The 10,199-nt window shown below is 41.4% G+C and overlaps 1 protein-coding gene and 1 long non-coding RNA gene across 2 annotated transcripts; both read left to right on the forward strand.

The window, feature by feature from the left end:
- Positions 1-369: 369 nt before the first annotated feature.
- LOC112138567 (multimerin-1) lies at positions 370-1,521 on the forward strand. The gene is made up of 4 exons (XM_036213075.1): positions 370-534; positions 617-644; positions 746-990; positions 1,069-1,521. Exons 1-4 carry the CDS (start codon positions 463-465, stop codon positions 1,372-1,374), a joined length of 651 nt encoding a protein of 216 aa, XP_036068968.1. The 5' UTR covers positions 370-462; the 3' UTR covers positions 1,375-1,521.
- A 5,730-nt stretch (positions 1,522-7,251) lies between these two features.
- LOC118599028 lies at positions 7,252-7,557 on the forward strand. Its single transcript, XR_004948284.1, has 2 exons — positions 7,252-7,398; positions 7,463-7,557. It is a non-coding gene; the product is annotated as an uncharacterized LOC118599028 (long non-coding RNA).
- The last annotated feature ends 2,642 nt before the right edge of the window (positions 7,558-10,199 follow it).

Here is a 10,199-nt window from a genome sequence, read left to right on the forward strand (position 1 = left end):
GTGTGTAAATGTGCATGTGTGTAAATGTAAAAGTGTGTGATCATGCATTAGTGTAAATGTGCTTTGTGTAAATGTACGTGTGTGTGCATATCTGTATGTGTTTGTAAATGCATGAGTTGTGTATGTGGGGGTGTGTGTGTGCCTGTGTGTGTGTTTGCATGTGTAAACATGCTTGTATATCTGTTTGTGTGCATGTGTGTACATGCATTAGCGTGTGCCTGTGTGTATGCCTGTGCATGTGTATAAGTGCATGTGTGTGTGGGCCTGTAGGTGTGTTTCCATGTGTATGTATGCATGTGTGTGTGTGGGGGTGTACGTGTGTGTGTGTTGTGTGTGCACTGAGCTAGTCAAACAAGTGTTGTGGACTTTGTCTCCATCAGTCAGGTACGGTTCAGTGTTCTGGTTGTCTCCTGCGGCTGAATCCTCATTTGTTTGGAGGCGTTCTAATCGTTCCTTCTGCAGATGTCTTGCTTTCATGTCTTGGGGGTTTTACTTTGTGGAGTCTGTTTGGCCACAGGACACTCTGTGCCACAGGTGAGTGACCTGACCCCCCCATCTACTTTTCAGTTCCATAAATGTGCTGACACAGTTTGACCGTCTCTGTGAAACTCCACAGATCCAGCGACAGACTGCAGGCAGACCGGGTAGGAGGAGGAGTCTGTGACTCCACCATCTCAGCGGGAAAAGTCCAGACGACACACAGAGATCTCATGAAACAGTTTTACGTGTGTTTCTATCCTTCCAGGGAGCGCTGTGCTTTTCTTTGTGGCTCACCAGGGATCACTGAGAAACATCAGGTTCAACCCAATCATCTTCAACCATGTGCTGGTGAACCAAGGCTCTGGATACAACAACAACACAGGTGTGTTCACGGTGCCGCATGCAGGAGTCTACCAGTTCGTCTTCAGCGCCCAGCTCTGCCGCGGGCCCAACGACAACAACTGGTTCTTCCTGGTGAACGGGAACCAGAGGATGAAATGCCACGCTCAGGTGATGAGGCAGAAGTTTGGGGTCTGAGTTGAGTGACAGACTCCCCTTGATGGTTTTACCTTCTGCTGATTGACTCAGGTGTCTGGGGGGGACACGGTCCTCAACACCTGTTACTACATGGAGGGTCTGAAGGCCGGTGACCGGGTCTGGGTCAAACAGGAGGTGGGGAGTTGTGCCTGGGCCAGCACCATCTCAAGAACCATCACCTTCTCTGGGATCTTACTGTCGAGGGAAGGCATCTCCATGCTGGGGGGCACTTTCAGCCCCCAGAACTTGTGCCCTCTGACCCTGAAACGCAGTGTGACCTCCAGCTCTGCAGGCCAGAGTGTCACCCCCCTCACTGCAGTCATTGGTGGACTGCTGTGCTTATTTATGCTGAAATAACACACGGGGAGTCAGAAGACCAAGAACAATTATTTAAATTCACCTTCAAGAAAGTTTTAACAACATTTCTGTCAAAAGTAGTTTTTATTCATTTCTGCCGGTTCCCTTTTCAGCATCATTTCTGTTTTCTTTGACACCCAAAGAAAAAACTGTTAAAGACGCACCAATTAAAAATATGTTTTGACATGTTCTTGTGGCATTTTTCTCATGGAGGACACGTAAGAAAATTAAGATTAAAATTGCATTTCGGAGTATTTCCTTATTCATATAGTTGTTAATCAGGAGCAGAAGAAAAAATGCTGTTTTAAAAAGATCGTATGTCTAGAGTCGCTGGTGGAGGACCCAAACGCGGGAGACGGGGCAAGTGAAACGTTTAATAAATAAACTGAAGCATGAAAAAAAAACATGGAGAGGTTTGTGGTCTCATGCAAGGTGGCGCTAGAAACAAAATATAGCCGGAAGTGGAAATTTAACAACTTTAGCCGGCTGTGTAAGCAGAAAATTTCTAAACTTTCAAAAATTATATTTTAAAAAGTTTTTCAGAAAGTTTTTCAGAACTATCAGCTTTTAAGCTTTTGAATGTGAATAAACTGTAACTGTCTAACAGTTTAGTGTGAAGATGAGCTTCAAAAGAGACAAGGAACTTTTTTTTTTTGATTTCTTTCAATGCAATAATAACTATTGTTCAAATTTGTATAACTACTTCTGTTTACCTTCAGAGAAAAAAATCAACAAAATGCCATTTTTTTTTCTTTGTGAATCAGCTGATCACGTAAGCAGTTATGTATGTCAAAGGGAAAAAAGAACAAACGGGGGTTCCGGTTGAGCATTACTGACCAATAATTTCGGCCGCAATTTCTCTTTTTTTGCGTCCTGCTCCGGCAGAGGGGAGGGACTTCCGGCTACCACATTTTTTCTCAGCGGCTAGATTCTCTTGAAACCAGGGGAACAACAAAAAGATGGCAGAACAGAACAGATGTCCTGACAATTATGAACGGAAAACCTGACACTTAAATAGACTGAGGGTAGTTTGGATAAAAACAGGATTTGAAAATACACTGAACAAAGTAAAATGTTGAATCAATTAGCAAAAATGTTGTTACATTTAACACTAGAATTCCTAAGCCTGCGCAAATTTGCACAGGGAAGAGTTCCCCCCCTCTAGTCCGAGAGCCCATTGTTGTGTCATGGTGGGTCACTGATGAGCCATTAACTTGTCCATGTATATGTTAATGCAGCATGTAGTACCTAATGTGGATTTGAACTAACAGGTTGTGTGGGGGTTGGAGTTACCTGATGCATGTGGACAAGTATTGGCTTTCCTGCTTTTACTCACATTTGAACTAAAGTTCCATCTCATTCCTAACCCAGAGTTCAATATAATGTTGCTCCACCTTTTGCTGCTATTGCAGCTTCAGCTCTTCTGGGAAGGCTGTCCACAAGGTTGAGGAGCGTATTTATAANATTCACTGAGATCCTGAGAGCAAAACATTCTTTCACTAATGTTTCCAAAAACAGTAAGCATGCCAAGTGATTAGGACTCCTGATTCTTGTCATTTGGATGGATGAGCCGATACTTTTGGTCATATAGTGCATGCTTATAACTTATAAACATAGACACATCTTCAAGTCAAAAAGACAAACATCCCAATATCAACAAGACTCACACTCCTCTGAAACACTTAGCTCTATTTCAAATAATCCTCGATGTGGACTCTGGGAGCAGTGAAGACGATTCTTTTGTTGTGGAATCAGAGTTCATCTTCTCAGATTCCTCCTATGATGAGGATATGCCAGTACATGGATTTGCAGCCAGAACATCCTCTCCACATGATACTTATACATAAATAGACTAATAAACTATTAATTGTTGAAGGAGAGAATGATGAGAAGCCTTCATCTGTAAAAAGACAATTTTCCCCATTCAAAAAAGGCAACCAGAACTGTGTGCTGTCGTACAACCTAGATCTAATTTGCAATTTGAAGATCATTAAATGCATCAAAAAGGAATCAACCCCCCCCCCCCATGTCACCAATTTTAAGGTAAAAATAAGATATAAAAGTAAAAACAAATACTTAATGTGGACTATTCCTGAGCGGGATTCGAACCCATGACCTTCTGAATGTGAGTCCGCAGCCATAACCACTTGACCGTCTAGTGGCGGAATCTGGAATGCATGTCAAACTTAAATTTAAACATGACATTCTGCACTGCGAAATCAGGAAGTCATTTTTTTTTCATATTTTATTTTAGTTTTTACAAGTACACAATGTTTTACAAGGTTCATGTGTCAAAACTAAATTTTTCAGCATATTTGAACTTTGACAATTACCACAAAAAGGAAGAGAGTGTAAACAAAAGTTTAAAAATAAAAAAAATAAATTAAAAATAAAAATAAAAAATAAAATAAGAATAAATAAATAAAACAGGCATGCAAAATTGTGAATATATAAACAATTTACATCACTTACAGTGTAAGAATTCTAAGAACGGTTGCCAAATCTTACTAAACAGTTCTAGTTTGTTTTTTCTATTGAATCTTATGAGCTCTACTTTAGCCACAAACACCATTTCATTCGACCACCTCTCAAAACTTGGGGCAGAAGGAAACTTCCATTGTAACAAAATTAGCTTCTTTGCAGCCAGCATACCCATTGTAATTAGCTGTTTCTGGTGGCAGGAAAAAGATTTTAAAGAAACAGGTGATCCAAATACTGCTAATGTACTCTCCAAAGGCACCTTCTTCCCAAAAGTATTAGTAAACCAGTTAAATATTTGGACCCAATAAGTTTTCAAAACTGGACAGTGCCAAAATGCATGTGCAAGTGATGCTCTGGCGGCTCCACATCTATCACACAAGGGTGATACAGTGTTATAAATTCTGTTCAGTCTAAGCTTAGAAAAATGTTATCTATGAATAACTTTGAATTTAATTAATTTGTATCTGGTATTTATNCAAGAAGAAATCCTGTCTCGTTAAAATGTTTAAAATCTCTTTTTAGAATGATCCTTGGTTTTTGTTTGATAATTTTAGTACATCTAGCGGCCACTACAACACAGTGATCACTCAGATCATTGCAAAATACCCCAGTGACACTATATTTGTGAGGGGCATTCGTTAAAATAAGGTCAATTAGTGTAGACTTTTTATAATATTTGGAATTTGGACGTGTGGGGGTGGTGATGAGCTGTGTCAAGTTAAATAGATCACATAGAGTTTTAAACTCGTCAGAGACTGGTGAAAGCCAGTCCCAGTTTAAATCTCCTACCAAAACAAATTCACTATGATTGAAATCAAGCAAAAGTTGTTGTAAAGACTGCAATGAGCTTGGAAGAGCAGATGGTGGTCTATAGCACCCTGCTATGTTTAAATAAGTGTTAGTAGAAATTTCTATTTTCAGCGCCAAATATTCCAGCTGTTTATGAAGAGAAGTTGCATTAATAACTTCAGCGGGTAAAGATGATTTTACAAAAACTGCCACAACACCTCCTTTGCTGGGTGCTCGATCACAACGATACACATTAAAACCATTAATGGAGATTTCGTCATTTGAGACAGATCTTTTAAGCCACGTTTCAGAGAGAACAATAATATCAGCCCCAGTTGAATTAATCCAGATTTTTACAGTGTCTATTTTGGGCAATAGACTGCAATAGACTAATATGTGTAATTGGGGACTTTATTGAGAAATTTGGTAATTTAAGTGAGTTTCTAATTTGACCTAATATTTTGATAGAATTTTTAATAACAAAGTTGTAGCCTGTCACTTTGTTGGAGGGTTTTGTGTCAGAAAACAATAAAGCCTGGAGGGACGTTTCAGAAATTAGTGCTGATTCTACTTGTAACCAGAGTGGGAGGTCCTCTAGTTGGTCATTTCCTGGATAATCCCATTGCCAAAGTGAGAGGGCTCTTGAGTTAGCTGCCCAGTAATAATGTCTAAATACAGGAAGCCCCAGGCCGCCAACCGAAGTATGCTTATGAAGATGAGCTTTGGATATCCGAGGGGGTTTCCCTGCCCAAATAAATGAGTGGATTATTGAGTCAATCTGTTAAAAAAATGTAAGCGGTAGGTGAACAGGTATATTTTGGAATAGGTACATGAATCGTGGCAATGATACAATTTTAATAGCATTTATTCGACCAATCAATGACAACGGAAGAAGTTTCCACTTCTTAATATCTGCTTTGAGTTTGTCTAGCATCTCCAAGAAGTTCAATTTATAAATAAAATCAGGATTTTTAGGAATTTTGAGTCCAAGATAGGTAAAATATTTAGAGACTAACTTAAATGGTAGTGATTTGAGAAAATTCTGATTCAGATTATTTGTAATTGGCATCATTTGAGACTTCTCCCAGTTAACAGTGTAACCTTGTTTTTACACCAAACTGTTTTATGCAATCTAAAAGGTTAGGAATTGAAAGTTCAGGTTCAGAAAGACAAATTAATAAATCATCTGCTTACATATTAACAAGGCTCTCAACTTTGCCTAATCTGACCCACTGTATGCCTGGGTGATTCCTAATGCTAATCGCTATCGGTTCGAGAGCAATATCAAAAAGAAGAGGAGAGAGGGGGTCACCCTGTCTCACGCCACGTTGCAACTGAAAGGGAGGGGATTTATCCGTATTGGTAAGAATGCAAGACACAGGGTTGGAATAAATTGTTTGAATCCATTCTATGAAATAGTCCCCAAATCCAAATTGTTTAAGCGCCTCAAACATGAAAGGCCATTCGATTTGATCAAATGCTTTCTGAGCGTCAAGTGACAGCACAGCTATTTTGGCATTTTTTTTAGGAGCTGAGTAAATTGTGTTTAACTTCAGACAGACATTACTCAATGTCAATCTACCAGGAATAAACCCTGTTTGGTTTGGATGAATAATTGTTGAAATAGATTTATTTAGCTTAGTGGCTAAAATTTTGGTCACAATCTTATGGTCGCAATTTAGAAGGACAATAGGTCTGTAATTTGCCGGGTCATCATTTTCTTTGCCTGGTTTGGGGAGCAAGCATATGTTAGCTTCATATGATGATGATTATGGTAGTAGATTTTGGTAGTATTTTAGAATCCTTTATCATTCTTAACATGAGAGGGATTATTTTATCTTTAAAAGCTTTATAGAATTCATTGCCAAAACCATCCAGACCTGGTGTTTTTCCAAGAGACAAGGTCTGAATTGGTTGTAAAAGGTCAGTTTGAGATATTGGAGAGTCAATTTCATCCCTCAAGGTTTTGTCTAGTTGAGGGATGGGTATTTGTTTGAAAAAGCTGCCTAAATTGTGTTGTGACGGTTTAATTTAGCTAGAATACACCTTCAGCGTTCATAAATGCGGCCGCCTCATCCGGAGTGGAAAGAACCTTCAGCTGTCCCTTATGCTTGGTCCGAAGCCTGGCTGGAAACAAGAGGCTGTGCTCCACCTTCTTCTCCCGGAGCGCCTTCATTATCTCGCCAAAGCCTCGACGCTGCCGCAGCACCTCCGGCGTGTAATCTGGAAAGATGAGCACTCGGTGGCCGTTATATTCCAGCGTTCGTGTCATGCCTGCTCTGCTCCACCCCCTTAAGTTAATCTTCCCCTGATTTCTGTCACCTGTGACTGTGCCTATTTAAACCAGCTCCTGCATCACAGCCTTGCCGGAACGTCTCAGCCTTACAGCCATGACTACCTGCTCCTGAAAAGCTCCAGACCCTGTTCATCCATTCTATTCCAATCTGACCTGACCTGACCTGACCTGACCTGACCTGACCTGACCTGGCCTGGCCTGTTCAGACCTGACCTGTTTCTGCCTCACGACCACCCGTTCAGCCTGCTCCCCTTTTGCCTTTTGTGAGTACCTTTCTACATTTCTCCTGGATTGATTCCCGTGTCACCAGACCTTCCTTCAGCCTTGGACCTCCCTTCTGGACCACGGACATTTCACCCCCCCTCCTCCTCCTCTCTTTGCTGCTGTGTTTCCTGTTGCCTCATCCTGAGCAGAGATCACACTCCATTCCTCCCAGCCACTACTCCATCTTCAAGACAGTAAGCTACAGTAAATTCTACATTCATCTCCCTGTTGGCCACTGCTCACCTGTTCCCACTCCAGAGTTCTGCACCTCCTGGTGGCTGGAGGAGATCCCTACACTGACTCCCCTGTTCCTGCTTATCCTCCTGCAGCCTTCAATAAATCTTTGTCATCTGCTCCTGGGTCTGCTCTCTTTTGGCTTGTCCTCGGAACCACCAAAGCTGACAGTTCGCTCCCGTCGCAGCTGCAAGATGAGTTCCTTCTCCCGAAAGAAATGGATCCGGGCGATGATCGGTCCGGTTCTCGCGCCTTCCGCTGGCGGCGGTCTCAGAGCGCGGTGTGCCCGGTCGACGACCACCGTAGATTTGAAGTGGCTCTCTCCCAGCAGTTTGGGAATCAACGCCTGAATGAATTCAGTCGGTCTGGGACCCTCTGCTTTTTCAGGAATGCCGATTATCTTGATATTATTTTGGCGCGAGCGGCCCTCCAGGTCGTCCACCTTCAGTTTCAGCTCCTTGTTTTCGTTCTCCAGATTTGAAAGGGCTTTTTCTAGGTGTGTCAGACGGTTCTCGTGGTCCAGCGTCTGCTCTTCCATCGAGTTAACTTTCTCCAAAAGATCTCTTTGGCCGTTATGTACTGCCTGAAGAGCTTGCTCTAACGCGACAAACCTTCCATTGATATGGTGGAGGATTTTGTCTGAGATTTTCTCCCACATCGGCGGAAGCTCCTCCATATCGCTGTCGTTCCCGTGCTCGGGGGAATTAGCGCTAGCTTTAGCATTAGCTGCATCTTCCGAAGGCACAGTTAGAACTGGGGAATTCGACAATTTATTGGTTTTCCTCGGCATCTTCGTTCAGTCAGCAAAACGTGTAACCACTGTTGTATTATAAGAGAAAAAAAAGCTTATCTGAGAGACTAAAATACGGAATTATAAGTTTGACATGGAGGAGCGTCAGGAAACACATCTACCACATGTGCTGCTCAACAGCGCCCCCCGACATTGTCGTCCCTTAAATGGATGGACAAAGCTTCATTCATGTTCTACTGTGAATATTTTTTCCATGACGGCAACTGACCGGCCCATCCCTCCACCCCATCCGGTACACTAAGCAGTTGAATATTATTCCTTCGAGATCTTGCTTCAAGATCCTCACATTTATCTTCCAGACAAGCGGCCTGCTTAGTTAACTTGGCAACAGTGGCTTCCAGCTCTGTGGCCGAGCGCTCCAGCTCGCCAATCATCGAAGCATGAGCTTCGACTGAGCGTTGAAGTGGTTTGATGGAACTCTTTAGCTCCTGCTTGACAGATGGGATGTCTGACAGACCATCAATTTTACCAAAAATATCAGACCGTAGGGAGTTCATCGTAGACTTCATGTAGAGGTCGCCAGCATCGCTAAGCGCCTCTGCAGCCACGGAACTTGCCGCCACAATCTGCGGCGTCCTGTGGGCTCCCCTCGAAGACTCTTTAAGACAGGAGCTCAACATTTCGGTTTGTTTGTTGTTGGTATTTTAAAAAGAGCTAAAATGTGTAGGAAATTAGGTCAAACTGCACAGAAATTAATAATTTGGGTTGCTTTTCTTCGGATCACATGGGAACATGTCTACTCTCCTGCGCATCCCTACATTGGCATCTAATGACAATAAACTCAAACAGTCATCTGGTCAAATGCTCATATCAATAAATATAATTAATTTGCTATTAAACAATATTGAAAAAAATCCACATGTTCTGTTTGTCTTGGGTCTAATTGAAACTGATAAAATATTTTTTGCACCTGTTGTGTCTATAAAAACTTTGACAGTAAAAAGAAAAGATAGAAGATCATCTCGAACAGTTTAAACAGTTGTTTCCAGAAGAAAATGTTGTCCCAAAGCAACATTATATGCTACACTTCCCTTCTCAGATTATTTCCCTGGGGCCTCTGATTGCATGCTGTTTGAGTCCAACACAGTTTTCTCAAACAGTGGTCATCCAAAATGAACTTTAAAAATGTATGCACATCTCTTGTGAACCACAATCAACTACTAGAAGGTTGTCAAAATCAGATGGGTTCAGATCATCCCATTTATTTACATGAGAACGAGTTGGATCCTGTTTCAGAGGTCATAAATGTACATATTAGAACAAAGGTAACATCATTTTCTGGCTTTGAAGATGTACACCATGCAGTTAGGGTAAGTGATTTGTTCTTAATGGTAACAAATATGTCTGTGAGCGGTCTCTGATTATAATTTCTCCAAATGAAACTATCCCTACCTTTGGACTTATAAAAAACATTTTTTTTTTTTGTGTGAACAATGTGTAACCCAGGTAGTGTTCCCCACCCTGAGATTCATAAATTAACATTAACAAATATTGTTAACTAAGAGTGGTGATCTTCATTTTTTTATTATCTTTGTTGAAAGTGCTTTTCTTTGAGCATGGATTTTTGCTCAGAGTGATCATCTCACCTCTACTACGGTCTTTGAGTGGTCGCATTTTGCAGCACCTCGTGCGAAGTTACAGGGAGGAAAACGGAGCGTAGCTGAGGAAAACCGGTACCCGTGTTTCAAGGAAACATAAAAGTTAGATTGATACTGGAGCTGTGTTGTTAAAACTGCATTGAACTGCTTGTACTCCAAACAACTGATATCCTGGTGAGTTGTCGCAGCCATTCGAATCGCTGTTAGCATGCTAAACAGAGTAGCTGCGTGCACGAGATTACGTAAAAAACCAGTCAGGATAACTTTTATTTATTTAATAAGAATTATAACCTGGTTTGATATGGTTAATACATGTAAAAGACCATTGCACATTGTTGTAATGCTGTGTAAA

Source organism: Oryzias melastigma, linkage group LG8 (genome assembly GCF_002922805.2).
Source record: "Oryzias melastigma strain HK-1 linkage group LG8, ASM292280v2, whole genome shotgun sequence".
Taxonomy (NCBI): Eukaryota; Metazoa; Chordata; class Actinopteri; order Beloniformes; family Adrianichthyidae; genus Oryzias; species Oryzias melastigma.

Bases quoted from the DNA above. Each gene is read 5' to 3' on its own strand.
- LOC112138567 (XM_036213075.1), top strand. From the start codon at position 463: ATGTCTTGCTTTCATGTCTTGGGGGTTTTACTTTGTGGAGTCTGTTTG. The intron at 535-616 runs GTGAGTGACCTG...GAAACTCCACAG, and splicing joins CAGGACACTCTGTGCCACAG to ATCCAGCGACAGACTGCAGG. The intron at 645-745 runs GTAGGAGGAGGA...CTATCCTTCCAG, and splicing joins ACAGACTGCAGGCAGACCGG to GGAGCGCTGTGCTTTTCTTT.